Raw genomic sequence first — 27,139 nt, forward strand, 5'->3', positions numbered from 1 at the left:
GAGGTGAGAGCAACCCCAGCCTCCTGTGGTGCCACTGCAGAAATGTGAATTCCTCCTGCAGCTTTACACACCTTTCTTTGTGGGGCTGTTTTACTGCAGGTACAGTTTGCACAGCAGAGGAAAAATGGGGGTTTATTACTTTTCACGTGGAATCAGCGAGGCAGGTGACCTGAGTGTGTTTCCACATTGTGCTCATGAAGTCCTGCAGGCATGTGCTGTGATTGCAGCATCTCCTTTGTGCCTCTGCTGGCCTCAGAAATGAATGTGTTTGTGTGCTGCTACAGGAGACATGTGAGGGAGTTCTCCTCTATCTTCTGAAAAAGGACACTTAGAGATTCATTGCATTGCTGACTTCTCACAGAAAATTACATAAATTAGCATCTTCATCAAATGTGCTTCCAACATTTCATTAAACAAAGGTGACCCTTCCTCCCTCTCTCCCCCAACCCAAAATCAGGCCAGAAAGCCTCATAGCGCTAGAGGCAAATAGACCAATTCCACCTCAGACTGTAGCCTGGAAATTTATTGAACTTCTATTGTTCATTTTATTTGGTTTATTGGGATCAGGACTTGATCCTGGCAGACCCCTTGCAGTCCCTATTCCTGGCCAGAAATGAGAAATTTGGGTTTGTCAGCTGTGGTGCCTCCCACAGCCTGCACTGGGGCTGTGCATGGGCACGAAGGTCCAACCACAGGGAATAATTCCTGGTGGGAGTGGGGCCTGCAGCATTTCTGTGGCTCTTCCAATGGCAAATGCTGTTTAAAAGCTTTCTAATAAGCTCAATGCCAGGCACTTTCAGAGGTTAGTTTAGATTGGGCATTCTGAAGGGTTGGAAATGAGCTCCATAGAGTCCTCTCACTTGTGGACAGCTGTTGATCTGTTGATCTTTTTCCTTGTTTAGACACAAAATTATTCCATTTGCAAAAGAGAAAAATATAGAAAGGAAACAATAAGGAACCCTCACTGTAACTCTGCATGGCAGAAGATAGTCTGGGAAACACAAGATGGCAAAATATTGGAACACTGACTCTGCAGTGAGGATGGGTAAAATTGCTCCACCTTTTCCATGAAAATCAATGCTGTTTACAAATGTCAAGCTGTATTTTGTTTTTGTGGCATTTTGTGCTTAAGTACAATTCCTAAATGGTGCATAGGAGTTTCCCTTGCAGGCCCAAGCAGCAGCATTTCAGCCACCTTTGATTATTCCCTGTCCTGTATAACTCTGTTCTCAGCAGATGGAGCAGTTTTTGTGCCCATCTGTTGCTTCCAAGACAGGTTTTCCTTAATGGGGGCTTTCCATTTTTATTCCAGTGGTTCTGTGAAAGTTCAGGACAAATGCTTAAACCTAGCAATCCCATGTTTCCTAACAAATATAAACTGAGCATGCAGGCAAGTTAGAAAGGATCTAAGCAACTGACTGCTACACAAGTAGATATAAAATTCAAAGACTATAACTGAAATAAAAATAATTCAAAATCTTTATATCTATATATATATATACATATGCACACATAGTCAAGCTTGATTTTCAATCAGAGAAAAAAGCCTATCACTACCCAACAAAAAAAGCCCTTTCTTTATTTTTGAGGCTTCTTGCTCTTGCTGTCACATTTATTTAAATTGTGAGCACTTCAGACAACTTTATATTTAAAATATCTATATAGGGCTATACAGAACATGGCTGATGGACATTTTCAGTATAAGTCCACTCATCCAAACTGTCAGATTGTGTTAGGTCCAAATTTCAAAATGTATTTTAAAAAGTGGTGAAGAAATAAAACATTCTTTATGTTTTAATTCAGATTTTATTGTTGTTGTAAAAAGACTTTGTGAGCCCGGGGAGAATTGTGCCTGAGAACCAGAAAGGGAAAGCAATTGCTCAAGGGCCATAAAAACAGCCTGCCATCATTAGCCAAATGCAGTAAAACTCACCAAAGTTAATCAAACCACCTAAGTGATGAAAAATAAATGAGATCTTTTCAAAAGAAGCCCTCCATCCTTGAACAATATCCATTGTTGCAAGGATTGTTTATCCTTTCTGTACTCCCTATGAACAGTAGAAAAAGCAGTCCAGCATTTCAGTCACAAGGAAGTCCTTGGTTTAGTGTCTTTGTGATGTGAAAGGACAAGAAAGCAAACTCACATTAGGATGAATGTCTCAGAGCTGCAGACTCTGCATTGGAGGTCATTTTAATCTGGAATCAGAAAGTTTTGCTGAGCACAAGGCTCATTTATTTTGCCATGCTGGAGAGCTGCTGGTTGGCCGTGGGATGCAAGTGTTCATCTCTGTGAAATGCTCATTTTTGGGTCTCCATAGCTAGAAGTCCCAAGAAAGCACTTTGAAGAGGTCCAGTGTTGACACATGGCACAGTTGTGAAGCTGTGGCATGGCAGGAGATTTCCCATCCAGCAGGATTCCTGGGGCACCCCATGGATGCCTGTTGGAATGCCAGGGCAGCCTCCCCAGCCCGGCTGTGGCAGGACATGGGCTCTCCAGGGAGGGTCCTGGGGCCAGGGCGGGGTCAGGGGTGCTGGGAGCCCAGCACCATTCATCCCCAAAGCCCTCAGCTGGAAAGGCTGCTGGGGCCTCTCCTCCTTTCCAGGGAGATCTCCCAGCAAAACTGGAACTGCAGGGGACACGTGGGGTGGGCTGTGGCTGTGAATTCCCCACTCTGCCTGCCCCCAGCAGCTGTCCTGGCTCGCCCCAAGGGCTTTGCAGCTGCCTGTGCCTCTGCCCTGCATGTCCCCAACTCGTCCTACAGCTTCCCCTGCACCCACCCCTAAACTGGCTCCCACCAGTTGGGCAATATCCCCTGCTCTGCTCGGCTCTGCTCTGCTCTGCAGAGAGCAGATAATGACATGCTCACGTGCTCATTTGTTCCTCTGCTGCATTCAGGGGAGATGTAGATGGCCCTTCTCTGATAAGCAACTATTCAGTAGTTTGTTTTCTTCTGCTGTTGAAATGCGTGGCCCCGTGCCCTGCTCGCTGTGCACTGTCTAACCTCCCTTCCAAATGGAATTAATAATTCCCTCCATTTGCATTTCACAGATGTGCTAGTGCAGTCTTTTTGGATGAAGGAGCATTATTACTCACAATTGACAAACCAAGAAGTTCAGGTGCAAAAGAATGAATGGGCCACTGATTTTGAGGGTCCCCTTTGATTTGTCATGAGCTTGATTTTGCAGAATACTTAACATTATTGAGAGCTTCCTATAGTCAGGCATAATTTTCCCATCTGAGCACTCAGCACTTCTGGAACTGGGGCTGCAGGGTCTTAAATCAGGCAGGCCAGAGCTGAAAGATGCATCTTCCCTGTTGCAGAAAAGCTGATGGAAGCGTTGTGTAAGCACCTTGCCCAATTACAGTCGCAATTTCACACTGGGAAGTGCTGGGCAACATTGAGGTGTTCCTCATCACCTACCTCTCCACTTCTGCAACCATAAAGTCACCCCAAACCCTCTTTTACTTCACATTTCTGATTCAATCCCTGAGCAGGTCCAGGCAGGAGTCTGAATGCAGGGAGGTGCATGAAAAACCAGGTTGCCCATGCAGCTGTGTGGTAGCATACATCACAGAAAGTTCAGCTAACATTTCACAGGAATGTGTTAAAAACCTTAACAACAGAACTTGGTACAAACTCCAGTTACAGCATTAAAATGTCATGTTTATAACTCCCAATCTGCTTCAGTGGAGGACAACAGCAGCAGGAATTAAATATTCAGTTACTAGTGTGTTTTGGTAGAAATAAGAAAACTTGTTGGCAGACCAAGTGATTTTCTTACATCAGCAGGAAATTAAAGCATTTCAGATTTATGAGATACAGCAGCAGAGCAGAGGCTGGGCAGGGTTTGGGTTAGAGCTGCACACAGGCTGCTGATACCCCAGTGCCTGGCTCCCCCCAGGAGCACAGTCCCTGCCAGGGCAGGTGTGCCAGTGGGATTTGGAAGCATTAAAGCACCCTTGCACTCAGCTGCTGTGCCCATGAGCAAGGTCATCCCCACAGAACCAGCTGCCCCCTGCCTTCCTCCCTGCTCAGCATCTACATCACCCTGTGCATGGGGAGCCATTCACCCCCCCATGTGCTGATCTGTGTGCTTGTGCCAGGATATAAGGGCAAAACTGGTGAGGAGCTTTTGCAAGTACACGTGCTGGCTGATAGAGCAGGTGTAGGTGGTTTGTCTTTGTTCTGCACCAGCTTAAATGCTTGCATCCCCTGCCATTGGCAATTTGTCTTGGTTCTTTTAAATTCCTAAGTGGATTATAATTTTTCTCGTGGTGAAATTTGACAACAGTCATATTTCATGGCTTTACTGCATTCTTTGGATAGTTGGAATTTTTCTAAGGGAAGGAGCTCAGCTTTAAGAGGCGGCCATCTCCAGGGCATGTCGTGTAATGCAGACACAGGAGACAGAGCTGCAAATGTTCTTCCTATTCTTGTGTACTTAGAAAATACAGGATTTGACTTGTGCTGGTTTATGGCATCTAAAGCACATTATTGCCCCTATGCCAGATGCAAATCCTTTAAATGCTTCGGTGTGAGTAAATTCCTCAGCAACTAATGCACTTCAATGACTCTGGAATACTCAGTCTAAATCAACAGTGAATTATCAATATAACGAGGATGTTTTTAAGCTTTTCAGACACTAGTGGGCTCAAAAATATAGGCAGAAAACTTTGCTCCTTTGCCTTTATCCATGCCTCAGTTGCTGTCGTGTTTGTCTAAAAGCGATAGGGATCATTTCAGTACCCATTTACCCTGCTCCAGTACTGCATTATCATTTGTTAGTTTGCAGAAATATGCCGTGTCTAATTAGCTTAGTAATGATTGTACTTAGCATAGGAATTGCAGCAACATAAGGAGAAAATAATCACACATTGCAATATCAAAATAAACATTTCTGTCCTAAGAATGTTGTCAGGTGATGTCATACCATCTGTCCTACTGTACCCGCTCAGAAATTTTGCTGCAGCAGCATCTGGTGCTTTGGCGAGCTCTGCAGACAACTGTGGCAGCTTTGCAGCTGCCTCCAACTCTGCTTTTATATTTAAAGAGTATTAAGACTTCATGCTCCATGCCCCTATAAATGTGTTTGCTTTTACTGAAGTTTGGATCCTGAGCAATTTGTATATTTGCCTGGCTTGCAGAATAAGGCACAGTGTGTGAATTGTCTTGGGGGTTTGCAGTGGCCAAACGGTAAAATGCAGCTCTCCCTTCCCCCTTGCCTCCCCAGCCATCTTTGGGCTGGGAGAGAGACACCCTTTTGGGGAGGAGGACAATTTACAGGAGAATCTGAGCCCTTGATTCTGTTTCCATAAAAATGTGGTTATTTATACAACCTGGAACAACTCCAGCAGAGAAGACTGAGAGGAAACAATCCCCAGGGTTTTTTTGCTTGTGGAAATGCCTTAATGAGATGTTATGTTTTCCTTTTTCCTTCTACAAAATTTAGAAAGAAATACAACCCTGCGAGAAAACACAGGCTGTATCTCGTTTTTGGCCCCATACCCAGATGAGTGTTCTCTGGTTCTAAATTCAGATTGCACTGTGCTAGATGATTTTTAATAGATTTCAATTTCATTTCCTAAGTGCAGAAATCCAGCCAGTCCATTTCCTTTTCCCCAGAGTTTTGGACATCTGCTAGGGAAGACTTTGCTCACACCAAAGGAAGGCTCTGAGTGGTTGCCCAATTCATTTAGATTTGTCACTTCAATTTGTTCATTCAGCAGGTACATTGTAAACAAAATAGCTTAAATGAGGTTTGCTTTGGGGCTTTAAATATTTTATTTGTGCCTAGCTTTTGGGAATTGCCCCTTATGTACAGCATCTGTTCAGTGTGACAGGGTTCTCTAGTGTTCATTGACTGCATGTCAGCTTTCCCTTAACTGAGTTAGCAAAATGTTTTGTGATCTGCGTGGGGAAAGCCCCAGTGTTTAAACCTGCCATTCTGGAGCTCCTTCACTCTGCTCCGGTGGCCCTGGGAGGTGCTGACTGACTGCTGGAGGGTCTTTCCTGGTGTTCATCCTTCCAGTTTCGTTTTGGGTGCTGAAAGGTTCTCTTGGGGGAATGGCAGCCCCTAAAAGATCATGTTGTGCTCCTTTGGGGTGGACTTCACTGGGCCAAGGGTGTCCCCCAGGCAGGAGAGGCACTGCCAAGGTGATTGCTGTGGTTATAGTGAGGTGTGATGGGATGAAGTTAAGAAATGGGAAATTGAGGCCGAATGTGTTTTGGCAGGGATGGTCCTCTACAGAGCTGGCTCCTGAGGGAAGGGGGAAAAGTTGGGCTCTTGAATATTACATGGGTTGAAATACACGAGGACAATGTCTGTAGGAACAGCAGTGCAGAGAAACTGGCCTTCTTGTCATCCTGCAGTCAAAAGGAAATTCCCTCCATCTCTTTTTAGTTGAGATAGAGGTTTGCAATGTGCAGGAGCGGGCTCTGTGGCACCAGCAGAAATTCAGGCTCTGAGGACACAGGCCATTAAAACTCACTGTTTAAAGGAGCAAAAATAAACTTTCCTCTTGAGCAATTCATCTTTTTATGCTCAGTGAAGGGCTCTTTATCACCGTGCTGCCGCTGGGCCTTGCAGTGTAAATGACCCCCTTGCAGAGGCTTTGGGGCTTGCAGTGGGGACACAGGGGTTTTTATTGATGTTGACCCTCGTTCACAAGGGTGTGTGCCACAATCAGCGAAGCTGTTCCTGCCAACCATGCTGCAGAAAATCCCAGTGCCAGGAGGGAGTGATGCAGTCCATGGGAGCACAGCTCCGTTCCTCTGGCTGATTTCCCTGTTTCTCCCCTGCAGTACAACAAACACCTCTTCGTGCACATCGGACATGCCAACCATTCTTACAGCGACCCCTTGCTGGAGTCGGTGGACATCCGCCAGATCTACGACAAATTCCCCGAGAAGAAGGGCGGCCTGAAGGAGCTCTTTGGGAAGGGGCCGCAGAACGCTTTCTTCCTCGTCAAATTCTGGGTGAGTCCGCTGGGAAAAACGCCAAGCGCTTGTTTTGAAAAGTTTAGTAGTAATAAAATGGTTATAAAAATAGTAATACAATTAGGGTAATAATAATTTGGACAATTTGAATTAGGACAATATGAGACAATAGAGACAAAGAGTTATAGATGGTCCAGGTACCTTTTCTGGGCACAATAAGCCCAAAAAAGGACCCACGTTAACAGAGGATTAACCCTTAAAAGCAGCAGCCTGTTACATATTCATACACCTCATACATGATGCATAAATTCCATTCAAACACAGGATTCTGTCTGGGCAGTGTCAGCTTCTTCCTCTGAATCCTCACAGCATCTTCGAGGCAGGAAGAAGTTCATTTCCTCTGATTATGGAGCAATAAATTCTCTTTCTCTGAAAGATTCAGGTGTCCTGTGGCTGCTATCTCGCTGCAAGTCCTTTCTTTAAAAAAAGTATCTTCCATAGCACAGTTTCTATTTTAACATTTTTTATAACCTAAAACTATATTTAACACACTACTTAAGAGCCTTAATACAGCATTACTTCCTAACACAACACATATAATATTCATTTCAATATTTGCAAAAAGCCAATCATAAAATACATGCATTTTTCACATAAGGCGTGGAGGGAAGGACCCTGCTGCCCAGCAGGGCTGTGGGAGGTGTTTCCCCCTCTGTTACCATGCAGGGCTGTTTTCCCTTCCCTGGCACAGAGCTGGCAGCTCCCAGCAGCCAGGGCAGATGTGCCCCAGCTGTGCCTGGCCCTGCACTGCTGGGCAGCAGCCAGCAGGTACCCAGAGCCCGTTTGGAGATGGGAACTGCCATCTAGTGGTCCAGGGAAAGGCAGGGAATGGAGGCTGCTTTGGGTATTTCCGAGGTGCAGCTGCTGCCAGGTGCAGGGTGTGAGGGTCAGCCCTGCCATCAGCCCCTGCTTGTGCAGAGGCATCCAAGCTGAGGCAGCTCTGGGCCTGGGAGGCTCTCAGAGCTGCTTTCTTGAAGCACATCTGCTTTCTCCTTGCCTTTTTGTTAGTCAGCCACAGGATTCTGCTCCACAGCTTGTCATGTTCAGAGCAAGGGTGAAAGAATAATTGGAATGGAGGGCTGGGATGCTGCATATTGATCGAGTAGTGATGAATTTCATTGATAAGCCAGGTTTTTCTTATTGTATTTGCAAATGATCATGTTAGTGACATAATCATAAAATAATTTAGGCTGGAAAAGGTCCCAGATCATTGAGTTCAACCATCAGCCAAGTCCACCACTAAACTACTAAAAGGTTCATCCAAAAGGATCAGCAAATCTGCAGGCTGAGCCTCATGCTTATACTAAAGCTTTTTATGCTCACTAATTTGTTGGGGTATTTTTTGTGGCATGCTCATTTTCCTAGCAGCAGTTAGCATCTGAGCATTTACATTTTTTCTTTTAGAACTTCACTAAAAGGGGCATATTTAGGGTTTAATTACAGGGTGGACAGGTTGAGGCTGAAACCAGAAGAGGTTGATCTGGAACCACTGCTTATGATCAGATTTCCTTGAGCTTATCTATGGGATTTGAAATACTCTACACCTCATAAATGCCCCAGACTTTATATCTTTCCAAGAGCTTCTGTGGCACCAGATTTAGGAGTGGAAACTGGAATGAGGGAAACTCTTTTTTTACTCAAATCTGGATGTAGAAGGACTAAGCCACTGAGCAGAAGCTGTGTTGGACTGCAGAAGAAACCCATTGAGAAATTCACAGGGCTTAAAACTAGGCCTGTGAGCTGTAGACCGAGTGTTTGAGGGCTGGCTGAGCAAAGAGGCCAGAAAGAGCAAAGAACAGAGCAGAGGGAGCTGAAACACAGTGATACCCGTGGTCTGGAACAGGCAGGTGAGAATGTGGGGTCAAAAAGAGGGAGGCAGTGGGAAGAGGGAGCATTTGGGATAAGGAAACACAGGGACGAAGAACGGCAAAGAAAGTTTCTGGGAGGTGAGAAAAGGACAAACATAACAGCAGGAGAAATCTGGCTGCAGTGGAGCAGAGCTGGGAGTTAAGGGTCTGTGACCACTAAATACATTTCCTTGAGAAATTTGGCTTGAGCTGAGGCCATCATCTCACCAATCCACTCTATGTAATAAATATTTGCAGAGCACACTGGCAAAAATGAATGTCACTTCACATGCCTGTTCTCATTTCCCACAGAGGATGATAAGCCTCAGACTTTATACTAGATGTGGATGCAGCAGAGATTTATGATATGGTAACTGAGGAATTGTATGTTCTGCTTTTTCTCCATGTGGAAATTGATTTTTCAGGCACACTGAATGCTCAAAGGTGTACCTAAAGCCAGTAGAGACCTTCTTTGGGTCATTGGGGTCTGTGGTGCTCTCCTGACTTTGGAAATCCCAGTGCCAGCCTTCTGTGCTCTGTCTGCTCCCAGCAGTGCTCCCCTTGAACACTCCTGTCCCAGCCCCACATCTGTGACACGTCTGGGGGGCTGACACCCCCCCTTCTCCCCAAGTGCTCACTGACACATCAGACTCAGGCTGCTGTGAGGCCTCGAGGTGATGCTGTGAAATAAACCTCTGTGGAATGTGCAATTCTGTGCTCAGCACGGGTCCTGAGGAGCTCAGGAAGCAGCACAGGGAACAGCAGAGACAAAGAAAGGTTGTGAGGATGTTCCCAGGGTGGCTGTGCAGCTGTGTAGCTAAAGCCTGTGACATGACACAGTTCAGCAGTCAGGATGTGCAGGCAACTTCAATCCAACATTTCCTAACCTCACTGTGCCTTCCAACATAATGGCCTTTTAACACAATTTTGTGCTGTATTAACTTAGAGATTAAAAAACATACAGTGCTAACATCCTTCTGAGTTATACATTAAAAACATGGTGAGAACACTTTCCTGAGCCATGATCTTAAAATAAACCAGTGGATTTTCTCTCTCATCAAGTGAGTGAGGCAGAGAGAAGGTGCCTGGGGTGGTGTTTGAGTGTTGCAAGAGTCACAAGGAATGCTCTTCTAGGAAAAACTTCACACCAGTGGCCCCCAGTCCTAAACATGTGTAGGAATATGTCCAGGAAAACCAGAAGATAGCTAGTAATGAGAATTAGATCCTACGCTGTCAGCTCACTGTCCTTTATTACTCTCACCCCAACAGGGCATTTCTTCAGGAAAAAAGGATGCTGTTCCCTTTTTTATGGGGAGTGTTAAAAAACTCTTTTAACCAGTCATAATATTACCAGGAAAAAGCTGGCACAGGTTGCTGACAGTGGTTTTTGACCCTATAAGTAATCTCAAATATATTCATATGGAGAGAGATTAATTTTGGCTGAATTAAGTATCTGGTTCTGAATTAGTATCTACTCTCTCATCATCTGCTACTCCTCCTACTCTGTAAGTTCAGCTCCTCCCTGCTTCAGTTCATGATGTGTGGTTATTGCCTAGTCCCAATACTCTGTCTCACCATTTATTTCCCACTTCCCATCCTTTGTGCTGTCTCCCTCCCTCATTCCCATGTAGCCATCAGTCATTTGCTCAGCACTGTAAGCTGCTGCATCCCAGGTGATCGTGGCACCCCTTGTTTGGGTGGGCAAAAGAGGAAGGTGAATTTTGGTTGGGCACATAATTACAGGTGTGAAAGCACTCTGAGGAGAGTCAGTGAACAAAAGGCAGGGTCTGAGTGAAAGAAGTCAAAGCAAACCAGAGAAGGGGAGCTGGAGAGTGAGAAGGTTGGAAGTGAAGGTGAAGATTGGGTGCCAGGAGGAATGGTGACCCTGCAAATGGATTTAAGGGGAGTCAGCATGCCACTGGAGGCAGCACAAAGGGTGTTTTGTTATACATTAATCGTGCTGTGGAATGGGAATAGGGGAAGCAGGAAGACCACAGATGAGTACTTGTGCTGAGGATGACTAAGGCAGAAAGCAGCTGAGCTCTGGTAGCTGGAAAGAAAACTCCTCTGGCTCTTTCCCCTTTAGTTCTGCTTCAGGCTGCTCACCAGCACAGCTTTCCCTGCTGTCCTGATTTCAGTAATAAGGTTTGACTGCAAAAAAGGTGGGAGGGAAAGGTCTGAGATCCTGCAAGAAGACATCTGCCAGTTGTGGATTTGACCTACCCAGGCAGCACTGGGATGGAGTACAAAGCAAAGTTTGCTTTGCTTTGCAGAGCTTTATTGGTTAGTGCAGATTGTATCTCACAGGAAACACAGACTGATGCTGGGAATGGATGAGCTCCTGGCCCTGGTGACACATCTGGATGTCACACTTTTGGGCCTCTTCCTACATAGCAGTGCAGGAGGTACAAAAGGAAGAGACTCCTCCTCCTACACCACCTCAAACAACCTGCAGTGCAATGCCCTGGTCCTTGCCTTGCGCCTGGAATGCAGTGACTTTCTTCCTCTGCTTTATCCCAGAGAGCCACTGGGAACCCCAGAGTTCAGGACAGTTGCCACAGAGACAGATTTTTACACTAATGAGGGGGGTTCACTTGGCGTGCTGTAAATAAGGAGCAATGTCCTGATGGTGTGGCACAGGAAGTTTGTGTGACAGGGGTATGAGACTGGAGATTACTGGGTTATAGAATTAAAACAATAAAGGTGGCTGAACAAATGTAAAAGCTGTCCTAGAACACTGATGCAGAATTCAGACAAGGCTGAAGAGTATCTGTGGAGGAAACCCTTCCCTGGGTGCAGGTTAATTGCACAATCCTGCTTCTCTCACCTTATGGGACTAGGCCCAATCTGTGCAAACCAACCAGGAATGATTTGTGCCATCTAACCTTAATCTGAGTGTGGTCAATGTTCCTGGTGGTCAGTTTGTATTTAAACTGCTTTTGTGACTTGGGAATAGCCCCAGAGTTTTCTGCTCTTTGAAGTTCCAGTCAGCCTGTCTAAAAGCTCAGTCAGCACAGGGTGCCTGTGCTGGTTTCTTTTATTGGTTCTATCCATGTTCATATTAGTGCTAGCCCCACTGATTGCTCACTACTATCCCTAAATTCTCTAATTGTAAGCAATACACTTAGGCCTCCTAGACTAAATTGTGCTGCTGTAACTTTGTTATTTCTCTCTCAGGTTTTGCCTCAACCCCAAGTGCAAATTTTGAGGCAAATTTTGCATTACTTTTCCATGTAACCTGCAGCATTGTGCAGTGGGTCCTGCCTCGACAGGGATCCTCAGTGCTGGTGTAAGCACACCTTGCAATAAAGTGCTGGGATTTTGTGTCTCTCACTCTGCCAAATGCTCTGTGCCAGCCTGAACTCTGATTTCTGCAGCTACAGGGACAGGTTTGGGAAGCAAATGTGTCTGAAAGGAGAATGGTTGTTCTCTCATTGGTGACATAGGAAAAAAACAACTGATATAAATTAATGTTGGCCTGTCAGGCTTTTGATGGATCTCATCCACTGACTTAATTTTGTGTTTGCAGTAGCTTGAACTATTCTTCTAACTGAGGAAAGCTTATCCAGAGCTCACTGCAACTCTGAAACCAAGACCCAAACTCATCTGAAGATGCGTGGATGATATTAATTGATGTTTAAAATGAATGCCTCTATTTGCAGGAATCTGCAATGCAAACTAGGAGTTTTAGAAAGTAATGCATATTATAATTAGGGCAAGCTTTTAAAGATGCTTTGAAGTCCTAAACATTTTTGAAATTCAAATGTGGGATGGAAATAAAGGAATCTACACAATAAAGAGGCATTAAATTATGTCTCCCAAAATTTCACTGTTTTATAGATGTAAATATATGCCATAATTAGTGGTAAGTAACATGAGGAGGATAGTTAAGTTTATTCCTATTCTTATTCAAAACAGCTGTGCCATGAAAAATAATGCTCCTTCTCTTTGTGATACACTGGAACAAACAATTTACCCATGTAATCAGTGTTCAGAAATGGCTTGTGCCTGTGGTCTCCTCCCACCCCCTCTGAATTTATCCCCATGTGCCTCCAGCCATCTTAAAAGGTGCAGAGATTCTTTGTGCCCTTCATTCACACACACAATCAGGGCTCTTTTTCTCTTTTCTTTCTCTTTCTTTCTTTCTTTCTTTCTTTTTCTTTCTTTCTTTCTTTCTTTCTTTCTTTCTTTCTTTCTTTCTTTCTTTCTTTCTTTCTTTCTTTCTTTCTTTCTTTCTTTCTTTCTTTCTTTCTTTCTTTCTTTCTTTCTTTCTTTCTTTCTCTCTTTCTTTCTCTCTTTCTCTCTCTCTTTCTCTCTTTCTCTCTTTCTCTCTTTTCTTTCTTTCTTTTCTTTCTTTTCTTTCTTTCTCTTTTTGCTCTTTCTTTCTCTCATCCTTTCTTTCTTGCTTGCTTTCTTTCCTTTTCTTTCTCTCTTCTTTTCTTTCCTTTCTTTCTTGTAATTTATATTGCATAATCCAGAATCTGGGACTTCCCTCCACACACACACTCACAGCATGACTGCCAAATTATCTACACTCACAACTGGGGCCTGTAACAACAATGTTTCCAAGGCCAGCATGCAAATGCATGCAAAACAAACAAGATATGGAAGAAAGCAGCCCTGGCACAGGGAGGAGGACCCCGAGCAGGGTGGCAGCAGAAGGGGCAGGGTCAGAGCAGCTCCGTTTGTCCATCACAAACCCAGCCCTGGACAAGGGGCAGGGTCAGAGCAGCTCCGTTTGTCCATCACAAACCCAGCCCTGGACACCATTCCTGAGCTGCACAGCAGCATGCCGACGGCCCAGATGCTCCCTCTGGAAAAAATTGCTTCACAGTTTGGAATGGCTGCTCTTTGGTGGAGCTCTGGAGAGGAGGAGGGTGCTGGGTAATGCACCTGCCCGCTCGGAGCAGCTGCTCAGCCCTAGGTGCTGTAATTAGTGCCCTTATTAATGTGCCCCATGTGAGTGCTGAGTGCCACTGCAAACTGCCCTGGCCCTCCTCAGCTCCCACTGCTTCCAGTAGGTGCTGGTTTCCTTCTACTCAGCAGGATGGAGTTAGGCTCTTCTCAGCAATTTTTGCTGGAGTTGCTTTTGTGTTAGCCAAAACAGTTATTATTCCACAAGCACTCTGCCTGTAGCACAGAGCCTGAGAGCTCTGGGGAAAGGAATGGGGTTTTTAATTTATTTTAAATTTACTTTTACTCTTTATTTTGGTTGCAGCCATCTCTCTTTGGGTGCAATCTCCAGCACACTGGCAGAGACTTCTCCATTCAGTGTGTTGAACACTTGGTGCTCTTAATATGCAATATTTCCAGTGCTACCCATTGACAAGCTGTGCTTTATTAATGAATTAATCATGCTCTTGCACTGGAGATAGGGTGCCAGAAATCTGAGTGCCTCTTCCACCTCCAAGTGTATTCATATAAAACTCAGTGCCCAGAAATAAATCTGAATTAGAGTTTTACTCTTGAAAGGGAAAAAAAAAATTAGAAATTCCATTTGTGGTTTTGGGCTTTTTCCTCCCTAAACTGTATTGATCTTTAAAACTCAATGAGTAAATGGGCTCCTGCTCATTAGTGTGATCATCCCATAATGTTTGACATGCCATAGTATTTGAACCCACACCAATATATTTGAAGTCACAGCACTCCAGAGGCTTGGCTGTTGTCTCCTTTTTCACAAGGATCATTGAAACAGGAAATTATAAGGAGAAGACTAATAAGATAAACTTTGGTATTTCAATTTTGTTATTATATTTATGTAGCCCTACCTGCCATAGGTGGCTCAAGCAGTGAACCTCTCTAAGTAATGTTTGCCTTTGGACAGTACCAAGCTACTCAAACCAGAGCATCCCTGTCAGATCCTCAGCTGGTGAAAAAAGACCCCAAGGTGATTTCTCCTCATCTGAGAATCATTCCAGCATTCCATGGCCATCAGGGTTATCAGCCCCTGCCTTGTTTCTCATTTTGCTTTTGCTTAGCTTTAGCTTTCTGCCTTTTAATGCTCTTTTCTGCAAGATTTAATCTAGGAGAAGGCTCTTCCCCATGTAGCAACTTGTAGGCTATGACAAGGTTGTGGAAAAACTTCCCTTGGAAAAAGTAAGTAGATGGAGTTTCATTAGTCATTCACTACAAAGGATGTTTTCCAGACCTGAAATCATTCTTGTAGCTCTTTGCTGAACACTTTCCAATTTTCCAACATCCCTTTTAAAATGTAGACACGAGGCCTGGAATCAATGCTGTAGTTAGGAGCTAAAGCTGAATACCAGGGCATTCATTTATGACACATCACCTTGTTCTCACATCTACAACTCTCACAGCCACATGGGTACTCATAACCTTTTGGAGAAGGGAAAAAAAACAGCAAAAAAATTATTTTAATTTCATCAGTTTGAAAAATACAATTTAGCTTTCAGATGTATATGTTTAGACAAATCCCTTGCTATTTAAGCCATAATAATATTCTTAAGTCCTTAAAGTTGTTTTAGTACTAAAAGAGGTTTTGGTGAAGCCTTCATTTAAAAGCATTTTCTTGCCAACTCCTATGATTTTTTAATGCTGGTATTAGACTGTTTTGAAGAGTGTTCAGCTCTCAGCAATCTCAGCAATTAGAATAATATGAAAACTGTTTACAAAGAGAATTCTTTCCTTCCTTGAAAACACCTTTACTGTGTGCTAGACTGAAAAAAAAATCCTAGAGCAAACAAGTAAATAAAGGTAATTCTCATCTAAATGATCATCATCATGGGACTTTGGCAACCATGTTGTGATTGCATAAGGGTAAATCATGAAAACTGAGTGAGAGCTTCAAGTGTTCCTCACTGCAACATCAGGCCCCAGCCTGGATGTGCTGTGTACACAGAACTCCCAGTGATCTCAGCAAGGGCTGGAGGAGATGTGGGAGTGAACAACAGGGTGGCAGATGGCCACATGTGTTACTTCCCCAGGTTAAATGTCAGCATGTAAATAGAACAATTCGGTGCTTTTTTCAGCAGGCTTCAAAATCAAAAGAAGGTAGCAGATAAAATGTTATCCTGTTTTAACTGTAAACATTTGCTAGTGCAGCTCGAAATGCAAGGTCTGTGCAGTTGGTTTTTGACAACTGTGAGGGGTGATTTAGTTATGATTTCTCAAATGTTTTGCTCATATCTGAAACGAAAGAAAAGGCATTGCTAGTAAAACTGCAATTGTGGTAGCAGCAAGAATAAGTGCATGCTAAGAGATTACTTCTACTACTACTACTGCTATGATTATTATTATTAATAACAATAATGATGATGATGATGATGATAATGATAATTGCAGCAGTGCAACTGTTTCAGGAGCAGTCCCTCTCCTTCAGGAATTCTGGCGGAGCAGCGGTGGCTGCTGCACTTCTCCACGTTGAGATGTTTGCCATGCTTTGATTGCAGGCCAGCTGTGATGGCAAATTGCTAATTTGCTATGGTAAATGTGACAAGTTCCTCTCAGCTCCCTGTGCATTAGATGCACATTAAACATTAACTGCTGGCCTGGCACGAGGCAGGAGCGAGGAGCAAGGTGGAACAGCAGTAGGATTTCTTCCTCCTGTACAAAATACCTGACTGTGGGGCCGCTTGTGTGTAAACCTCAGGAGGTTGCTCCACTGGTTAATTTACAGAGCCAGCCCCAAGTAATCCTAGCCCTGTGTCTTCTGTGTACCACAGATTAGCTCAGTGTGTGCTGTTATCAGAGCATTGCCTCACAAGGCCGCACCACAAATGAGGATTGCAGACACTAAGGAGGATTAATGAGTTGTTGCCAAGTTAAAAATTAAGTAGCAGTTACAAATGACCTGAACTGTGGTGAGTGCTCCACACTTGAATTGTAGAATGGTTTGGTCATAAGGAGCCTTAGAGGTCACCAAAATCCAACACCTTCCACCAGACCTGGTTACTCAAAGCCCCATTCCCTCTGGCCTTGAACACTTCCAGGGATGGGGCATAGGTAAGCACACCTGTAAATAAGGTTTTTAAAAAGTCTGAGGGTAAACATGAAGGTACCTGTCAAGTATTATTTCTATATTAGGAATAGAACCAAGCAGAGCTAGACTTGCAAGTGAAGCAGCTGCAGAAGTGCATTTCCCTGCTGAAATGCTCACCTTGGCCTAACTTTCCAGTTCAGGTGATTCTTTGCTGTCATGCTGCAGTAGCTGATCAGCTGTTTCCACATAAAAGGAAAACCCTGCCCACTCTCTCCCTGGGCATCAAAGATGTCAGTGGAGCTATTGCCTGAATCAACAAATCCAGCTGTGCACACCCCTAGGGTCTGCCTGTACCCATATCAGTGTGCTTTCAAGTGGAGGGCTCTGAAATGAGCAGGAATGGGTCTGTGATGTCAAAGAGCAGAGTGGCAGAACAGCTCCAGCCCAGGGAGGCTGGATTCAGCAGGTGACCCGTGTGCTTGCTTTGTAGCCAAATTAATCCTGCTGTGCACAGGGCTTGGATAATGAATAATTCAAGGTAGAGCTGCTCCTCACTTGATCCTGCGAGCCTTGGTCTCTGATGCTGCCTATCAAAGGCAGCTGGATGCTTTCTGAGGCTGCAGGGAAATCCTGGGAGCCAGCAGAGCCTTGCAGCAGTGTTTGCTGGGCATGGCACACAGAAAACCTGGGGCTTGTGCCAGCCTCTCCCTGGAGCCCAGTGCTCTGCTGAACCAGTGCCATATGGCCTGGCAGAGCCTTATCAGAGACACGTCCTCTATTGCCCAGCTGTCTCCTCTGCCATGAGGATTTCATTGCTTTAAGACAAGAGAAAGTGAGCTGTGGCGTCTCTGGAGTGGGGTGGCTGGGCTGAATTTGAATCTGAAGGCAGGTTCACTTCAGAGGGGCTGGCTCTGGAGCCAGGCTCCTCTCAGGTGATCATTCCTCTGCTCCAGGGATTTCATCAGCCATCTGCCAGGCAAGAATGTCACCTGTAGCTCACAGAAATACTGGGACATCTTTTATTGTCTAAAATTTGAATAAATTGTTGATTTCCTAAGGTTTTTACTGCAACAGTTAGGCAGCTACTTCCCTGACAGACTTTTTCCACTGTCACTGTCATCACCATTGAGCTCCCCCTGTTATTTCTGAGAAGAATGGTGAGCTAGTGACAGCTTATGCTATTCACACTGTCAAATAAAAAATCAAATTTTCACCTTTTTCCCCACAGGCTGACTTAAACTGCAACATCCAAGATGATACAGGGGCGTTTTATGGAGTCACCAGTCAGTACGAGAGCTCGGAAAACATGACAATCACCTGCTCCACCAAAGTCTGCTCCTTTGGAAAGCAAGTAGTAGAAAAAGTAGAGGTGGGTGTCGAGATGGGATGTGTGCCTTTAGTCATTTCTTGCCTTTCCCATGCACAGATCTGTGGGATGTGTTCAGTCTATGGTTGGTTTGGTGCACAGTGATGTTGCAGCTCAGGGCTAAGCCCCAGACCCACATCTGTCGTGTACAAAACAGTTTGGGGGGGGAATTTTAGCCTAGAGTTGAAGGTTGAGCTTTTACAGGTGTCCTGGTCACTGTTTATGTCCTTCTTAAACTAAGTATGTTTTCTGACCATAACAAAAAAGGTTTTAATAATTTCTATTGTTCCAAGCTTAGAGAAAGCCAAAAATCCTCAGAAACCACCATGTGAACGATTGGTAGCTGGACAGCACAAGTCTGAGAGTCACAGCCTTACCCTCCCTCAGCAGCCTAAGTCTGTCTGCTTTTCTTCCAGCTGTAGTCCTACATCTTTCTCTAGTTCATAAATTGCCTATTAAGTCATGCAATAATATATCTTATGTTTGTATGTTGTCCTGGTTCAGGGAAAATTTGGGAGAGAACGCCCAAAGGGGCTCCTCTAGGAAAGCAGATTCATTTGGCCCCTCCTCCCAACTGGTGCGGGAAAAATACCTCCTTGGAGAAAAGTGGGAGAAACCTGTTTATTAAACAATAAAACCTAAACAATATTAAACAATAAAACCTCTTGCTGCTCCAAAAGAGATGACAAACAAAACCTGTGCAGAGAAACCCAGGACATATGTGCACACTTAAGTGCAAATATATTTGCTTATTTTTGCTGTTCCCTTTGCAGACAGGTGCCTCAAAATTCCTGCAAAATCTGGAATTATCTCAGTTCTTAATTAATTTCTAGTCAGTTTGGGACTTTATAATCCTCATCTATTCAGTTTGCTATTTTGCAGTTTAGAGAACAAGTAGTGGTATTATAATTATTGATAATTAAGATGCCTTGCATTTTTAGCAAGGCATAGCACAGGTAAGGCATGTGAGTGTGTCTGAGCCTCTTGTCTTTTTCCTGACTACACAAAAAAGAAAAAAAAAAGCAAAACAGATTTACCATCACGTTTTTCCTGTCTCTGAATGATCACATTCTAAATGGTTTTTCTGTTTTTTAGACTGAATATGCAAGGTTTGAGAATGGCCGGTTTGTGTACAGGATAAACCGCTCTCCCATGTGTGAATACATGATCAACTTCATACACAAGCTGAAGCATTTACCAGAGAAATACATGATGAACAGCGTCTTGGAAAACTTCACAATTTTATTGGTATGGACTGCCTGTTTTATTTTTCCACTTCTAAGATACTCTCAGGCTTTGTATGGCTTGCTCAGCTGGTAGGGTTGGGAACCAGTTTCCAAATCCCTTAGTCATTGCTGCTTACCAAAGCAACCATCCCACTGACTTCAGAATAATTCTCCTGGAACTGGGCGCTAAAGACGCTCAGGATGAAAAGGCTCAGCTGGCTGTGAGTGTGAACAAACATCTTTGTTATTCTCCACAAATTTCAGCTTACTTCTGTTTTTTCCAGTCGAGTCTGGGGTTTGCATAGAGCCTGAGGCAGTAACTTTGAACCTCTGCGTTCATCCGATGTGTCCGTGCGGGGCTGGGTTACAGTGCTGCAGGGGTTAGTGGCATTAATTAGTTCTTGGGCAGGGAAAACAGGCAGCAAACGCCCAACAGGTGACCTAAAGCACAGAGGATGGGCCACGTGGTGGCCTTTGAGCCAGTTTCACCCAGTGCCCCAGCTTGCTTTCCCTGTGGCTCTGTGGTGTCACCCCAGCCAAGCTCTCAGAGCCACGTGCTGCTGCCGCCAGGGGATTCGAGCAGGACCGAGGTGACACGGGTCACTCCTTGCTTCAGACCTGGGGCACTCACATTTTCTTAAAAAATCCCTTCGCCCAGGATTTTTCTCCTGGGAAGCTGAGGAGCCTCAGAGAAATGGAAACAATTCTTATCTCATTTGCTTCTCCTGTGTTTTGCTTATATGGAATGTGTTTGGAGATTGTTTCATTGGTTTCATGTGAGTTGTTTTGACTCTTTGGCCAATCAGTGCCAAGCTGTGTCGGGACTCTGGAAAGAGTCAGGAGTTTTCATTATTATCTTTTTAGCCTTCTGTAAGTATCCTTTCTGTATTTTTTAGTATAGTATTCTTTAACATAATATAGTATCATGAAATAATAGATTAGCCTTCTGAGAACATGGGATCAGATTCATCATTCCTGCCTGCCACGGGGCACCCTGCAAATACAATACAGCCCTGCAGTTTTCAGGTGTGTGATGTTCTGTCTGCCTCTCCTTTCCCCACACAGGTGGTAACAAACAGGGATACACAAGAAACCCTGCTCTGCATGGCTTGTGTATTCGAGGTGTCGAACAGCGAACATGGAGCACAGCATCACATCTACAGGCTTGTAAAGGACTGAGCAGTTATTTATATATACACTTCATTTCACTTCTTTATCAAAACACAGACTGTAAACCTCAACACTAAGTGGCAGTGCCTCTGGCCCAACTTTCACCCACATTTTTCTAAATCCTGTTTTAGTGAAGTCATTTTTAATGTGTTCATATATAATTGTAGCTGTGAAATTCTGGTACAGTTGTAAAAATTATTTCTAAAACTAAGTGTTCTTCAAATTTGTAAACCACAGTTCTTTGGGAAGACTGTATTTAAGAACCTAATGCCTCTGTCTGTGGAGGCCTATTTTTAATTCTGATAGAAAAATGTATGACAGAGCATTTGCCATGGGGAAAAACTGACAGCATTTATAAGAATTTATTTTGGGTTTTTTTCCAACATGAAATACTTGTTTTACAATGCAAGTGAAATTGAAACAAATCTTTAGCTATAACTGTAAATGAGTACACAAAGTTAATAATCTTTATAGAATTATCTTTGTAACTAATTAGGGTGGAAGATATGGACGAATGTAATTCACTAAATTATTTTTTAAAATGAAACATTTTTCTGTTTGAAACCAAATGAAAAATATAGCCTTAAGAAATGCCTGATAGAAACAGACAGGTCCTAAAATTAGGCAAATTTTGTATTTTTTTCTCAACGCTAAAACTAATCTTCTAATCCATTAAACTTTCAAACAGGTATTGCAGAGAAAGCAAACATCACCCCTTACCCTTAACATATCTAGTGTATTTTAAAAGAATATAAAGTTGTATTGTACTAATATGAAAATTTGATTATTTAATGAAAAAGATGGCTCATTTTGCAATAAGTAGGTAAATACTGAAGATTTAGACTTGCATTATATGTAGTCTTGTGTGTGCGGTTATATTTTATATGGACAACTATGTTTTCTAATAAGTTGAGCAAAAAACTTGCAACTCTGAAATCAAGAGATGAATGGAAACAGCTGACATTGCAACAGCATCGAGTCACTCAAAACAGAGAGCAAAACACTGATGTGTTTGAAAGAAGAGTGTGTACACCTCTGAAAGGATCAGCAGCTTTAATATCTGTGAGACGCTAGAGAATCACAACCAGCATCAGGCAAAGAAGGTTGGAAAGTGGAGAATTTAATTTTTTTCCTCCTTTTCCTCTTAATCATGGTGCTCTTACACCTCTCCCAGTTGTGTCTCCAGGTCTGGCGAAGACCTTATCTGAAACAAACACGCACCTACCACGTGGGGTCTGCTGTCCTCTTGGAAAGCGTTCATCCAGGTGGTAGCGTTCATCCTTCTGACAAATTCAGGGAAGACTCCAGGCAGTGAAGCACAGCTGGAGATATTTAACGCTGTAAGGCCTGTGAGCGTTTGTCTGGGGTGTGCACAGGTGAGAGCAGCAGCCTCAGCCCTCCCGCTCGGGACAGGGCGTGTTGCTCAGCTCCTCTCCTCCTGCTGCCCCTCGCTGCCCAAGCCGGAGTTGTTTGGGCAGGTGCTGGGCCAGCAGAGGCTTCTCAGGCAGAGCATGTGTCTGAAAGGCTGAGGGCTGCCTGGCCAAGCACAAGCCACCTTAGGGAGCAGTGATGAGTTATCAGCAAAGAGGGTTCTTGGGGGAGTTTTCTGCAGTCCTGACTCAAAGGTCAGGCTTCGCAGGCCCCTCCTCCCTACCCCTTGGGATTTGTTCCTGTAACCAGTTCTCATGCACAGTCTAAGCATCAAATTCACTCCCAGGCCCAGCAAACAAGCAACTCTATTCCTTTTCTTTAAATTATATATTCCTGCATAGTCCGTTCTGTTAGAATGGCCCACTGCTGGAATGTCTGGACTAGACTGGAGCCTAGGTGAGGTCAGAGCAGGACCATCCCTAAGGCTGGGGAGCTCTGGGGCTCCAACATCACCCAGGGGAAGGGAGACTGCTTCAACCCCTCAGCCTGGTCTGGCTGCATGAGATGCACACTTTGGAGGGTTGCTGTGATGCCTAGCTGTCACCTGCTTGTGGATATTAGGGCTGATGATCTTTCAGTTGATACTCTGTGAAGTGGACAGAGGAACGTGTCCATGGCAAGGTCTCTTTTAACGCTCATTTTTAACACTAACAATCACATCAGGAAAAGCACTGCATTGTAACAGCCTAACGGTAGCCCTTTATTCTAAGCACTTGGTGTTACAAGTCAAAAACTACTTTTTTGGTTTTTGTTCTAAAGTTGTCTTTTATTTAGGGTTTGAATTGTGGGTTTGGTGATTTTTATTTTTTTTTTAATAACAAGCAAACTCTTTAAGGCATATAAAGTATGTAAGTCAATTTGCAAATCCAGGTACAGTTTGGTTTTTTTTTTAGTAGGATCTGGCACACTACATACGCCATAACTATAGGGTATAAACAGTCACAATGTTTATTGGTGTTCACATATGTAACGTTAGGGAAACTACTTCCATCGTCTTTTCTTTACAATTCTGTAAATGATCCATACCCTGTATATGTTAATTCTTAAAAGCCTTAATCCTTCAACTGTTGAGTGTGGGGTGTGTAGTCCAACAGGCTGCCTGTAAACTGTGAGCTCTTTTGTAAGCTGGAAGTACTTATCTTGTTACTGTTACTTTTTTGTAGGAACCTTTTAATTGAGAGCTGCCAAAGCATTACAATATGCAGTGCCTTAGCATTATATTAGAAGTAACTTTTAGCCTCTTAACATTAAATTTTATACATTGTTTTCTTAATTGGTTCCATTTTTAAAATATCCGTATTTTTCCCTGCAGAAAATGCTCTTTGACTGCTTGGTGTGAACCAGCTGTCTGTACAAGTCAGTCCCATTGCAGTGAGATGCCTATACCAAAAGGAAAGGTTACAGATCCCTGGTTCTCCGTGAAAAGTGAATTGTATTAATGAATGCTGCCTTTTTAAATTTCATGACCAAATAATTAATTGTGACTCTTCTGCACTCTAGCATGAAAGTGCCTTTGGTTTGAAATTCCAGCTTAGAAAAGTGCTGCCATAATAATGACAATTTGTAGAGAGACCAAAAATATTTAGTTATCACCGTAATGCCTTTGGTTTATTGGAATAAGTTCAATCTACAGGCCTCCATTCACAAAAGAGCACCATTCATAGCAAAGGGATTTTGCTAATGATCAGCCTGCTGAAGAAAAATCTACTGTTTGCCATTTCTGACAGCATTGCAAACCAGCAACTGATTCGTCTGTGATATAAAAATGAAAATATTCCCATTTATATTCTCTTCATCCAGTCACGCGTCTGCATAATGAGAGATCCATATCCTACAGAATTCCAGTGGACAAGCATGGCTTCGTTGACCTCCTCTAACAATATTTTGGTATCTGTGGAGATGCTTTGCTCAGACAGCAGATTTTGTTTACAAAGTTGTGCATGCTGGAGGTCAGATGCACAGAGCAAGAGGAGCAGGAGAGCTGAGCAAGCGAGGGTGAATGCGATGGTGTGGGTTCAAGCATTGGAATGTTGAGGGTGAGCATTGTGCATGAAGGTGCTGCTGGGGAAACTGGCCAGCACGACTCAAACACAGGGTTGTTTTGTGTTGTTTTCCTCCCAGTTGATGTCTTGGGGGGAAAAGAAAAATTAGCTCCTCTTAATAATGTGTCTGTTTTTGATACCTTCTGTGAACGGGGGCCATATCTCCACCACAACTGAAATCAATGGGAAGAGGAGCAACATTTTAGAAAGAACAAATATCAGCAAAACCAAAAGCTGTCAGAGGGATTATATAGTTGTGAATACATTGTTAACTTGATTTTTAAAGTATTTGATGAAAACTAAGATTAACTTTTTATATAGAGAAATATTGTGACACTGTGTGGTAAATATTGTGATAATTCAAATTCCCTTTCTCTAAAATATTATTTTTGTTATTCCTTCAAGGTCTAAATCTCACTTACCTCTATAAGACAAATAATCCTGTTGAACTCAATGAGACTGAGGTGGGGCAAAGAACAGAGACAAGCAGAACATACTTTTTCAGTCATTGCCAAACATTTTGGCTCTACTAGTCAATGTTTGTGACAAGCTACTCCTCTTTCTCACTCAAACAAGCATAATGGTACCATTAGGGGCTGTTAAAAATTGCTACTAACAAATGTAGTTTTACTTACTTGAATTCCAAACTGATTTTGTTTAGGTACTGCACCACTATTTTGAAGGAATCGCAGATCCAATGCCCGTTTCTCTCTTTCCCTCTCCACCACAGCTGCAGCTCAGCGTGGCAGTGGCTTGTCCCACGGGGCCCCCACGGGATGGGCTCCTGGGCCTAATGAAGGGTGTACATTACTGTTGAATGTAAGGAACCGGCCAGTCCAAGGCAGATAGGACGTTTGATGTGCTAACCCATAGCTATTTATTTTCCCACTGCGAGTCCCGGGGCGTGCCTGCAGCCCGAAGCAGCAGCCCTGGGGGTTTCCTGGAGGCCTCAGTCAGTCCCACTGGGAGCCCTGGGGCTGTCCCCCCTTTCCTTTCCCGTGAGGATACGTGTGCCCGGGCACACACAGGCGGGCGTGAGGAGCGGAGCCCGGCTTGGTCCTTTGCTCAGGATGATCTCCTTTCCCCTCTTATCTTTCATAACCAGATGTTTAGCCCCCCCCCCCTCCCCCCCCCCAAGAAAGATTGAGGCTGGATAAGTCAAAGTACAAGAAACACTCTGGACATCTTCATCTTTTAACTTTTCAGGTCATTCTTGCTGAGGTCATGTAATTAGTTTTAGTGTGTGAATTAAATCTTAAATGCACTCAGTTGACTAAAAGGAGATGGATCCCTGTTACCTCCTTACAGAATATGTGTTTTTGTTTTTGTTTTGTTTTGTTTTATGGGCCTCTGATTCAGGCTCATGACTGCAGACAAAAAATACAATATGTGCCTGAAAAAAAAAAAGACAAAAGAATTTTATAACATTGAAAACCTGAATAGCCTTTAATTCTTCAGTACATTTTATGTAAAACAGGTTGGGTTTTTGTTTTGTTTTGGGGTTTTTTTGCCATGTGCATTTGTTCACATTTGTAAATGACTTAATGGAATTCTCACTTTATGTTTATTTGTGTAATGTGTATAAAATGGGTTTGTGACTTAAGCATATTCATATATGGTCAGTGGTTACTTTAATATTGTACTGCTGCTGGTAACTTTTGATGTAGAACTTGCCTTTTGATGATAAAGTACCTCTAGGTTAGACAGTGAGGGAAGGCTCTTGGAAAAAACTGAATGTTCTCCAATGTTTTCTTAACATATTTGCAGAAGCTTTCAAAAGGAGTTTCAGTCAAACCTCTTGGCAGTACAGTATTCTTGTATTTGTTATTGTCTGTGTGTAGGTACTGGTACCTTTTTTTTTTGTTTAAAATGTTTTAAGTGTTGGCTTTAAAGTGAATTTATCTTTAGTATGATAGTAATATGAAAATTATAGGTTTTGTGTGCAGAGAATTTTTTTATAAAGTGCTTTGTAAAAAAAAAAAAATGTATTCTAGCTTTCGCGGTACATATGTGTGATAACTTTAATATCCATGACAGTTAAGTGCAATTATTTCATCACTCTAAAAATGCTATTTTTGTGTCGGTTACTGCAGGTGTTTTCATGTCTTTGCAAAGTGACACATTTTGATGCCTTCTTGATAAAGTGGTAGAATTTTTGTAGCTTTCTAGAAACTTTGTATTCATACAGTATCAATTGAAAATAAAGAAAATGAAAGTGTTTTGTGCATTTGTCGTAATCTCTTACCTCAGTCTCTTCTTAATGTTGGGTGTAGCTTTCAGAACCTTTTTCCAAAATAGCACAAGGCCAGGCTTGCAGAGATGCCTGTGCACCTTCCTCAAGGAGTGAGGGAGCTCCAGCAGGATCTGCAGAGGCCTGGAGGGCTGGCACTCGAGGCTGGCACATCTGGAAGAACACATCTGGTGTTCCATCATCCTAATCCTTGCCTGTGTGTCTTCCTAAAAAAAAGGTGGTGGATTTTTGTGAAACACCCTTTAAACCACACCATGACAATGGGAAAAGCCACCCATCTCTCTGAATTGCAGAAGCAGGAATGACCTGTTCAAAATGTGACAGAATAAATGGTACAAAGACATCATTAACTGAGTGATGAACATGGGAGTCAGCTGAGGTTGTTTATTCCAGGACACTGAGCTCTGGGGGAACTGAGGTCCTAAAAATGTGCCATGTTTTCAAAAGACTCACTTCTTGTTTTTCTTAAACCACCTGCCCCTCAGCTGACAGCTGTACCTGGTATGGTGGGAGGGTGGAACAGGATCAATTTGCCTCTGGCATTCACAAACTGAAACCACCTAGCTAGGGGGAAAAAAAAAATAAAAGGGATATCCTGGATCAAATGAAATCAATGGGAAAAAGACCAGGACTTGGTAGAGGGAAAAAAAGTACATCTGGCTCATCTTCTGCTTCCATGGGGGAGCAGAATTTATTTTTTGAATGAACATATGCCCCTCCCACACTCTCCAATTCTCCTTTGGGTGGCAGATGTTCCACTGCTCTTTTTAAAATGTCAGCAGAGCACCCCCTGTGTGCAAGATGAATGGGGTGAGAACAAGGCTCAGATATGGTCTGTTTTGACCCTGTTTTCTCTTCTTTGTTCCCAT

General features: G+C 43.4%; 1 protein-coding gene across 5 annotated transcripts in view; it reads left to right on the forward strand.

The window, feature by feature from the left end:
- The window catches only part of TEAD1 (TEA domain transcription factor 1), a 152,481-nt gene extending 126,285 nt beyond the window's left edge, over positions 1 to 26,196 (forward strand). For 4 of the 5 annotated variants that reach the window (XM_058806414.1, XM_058806410.1, XM_058806412.1 and 1 more), the window contains 4 exons: positions 6,804 to 6,977; positions 18,013 to 18,153; positions 19,246 to 19,398; positions 20,442 to 26,196. In XM_058806414.1, the coding sequence (XP_058662397.1) occupies positions 6,804 to 6,977; positions 18,013 to 18,153; positions 19,246 to 19,398; positions 20,442 to 20,555 (582 nt within the window). In that variant the 3' untranslated portion in view covers positions 20,556 to 26,196. The remainder of the gene's footprint in view (positions 1 to 6,803; positions 6,978 to 18,012; positions 18,154 to 19,245; positions 19,399 to 20,441) is intronic. The other variant, XR_009274824.1, reaches the window with a different exon arrangement.
- The last annotated feature ends 943 nt before the right edge of the window (positions 26,197 to 27,139 follow it).

Source organism: Ammospiza caudacuta, chromosome 6, assembly GCF_027887145.1.
Source record: "Ammospiza caudacuta isolate bAmmCau1 chromosome 6, bAmmCau1.pri, whole genome shotgun sequence".
Taxonomy (NCBI): Eukaryota; Metazoa; Chordata; class Aves; order Passeriformes; family Passerellidae; genus Ammospiza; species Ammospiza caudacuta.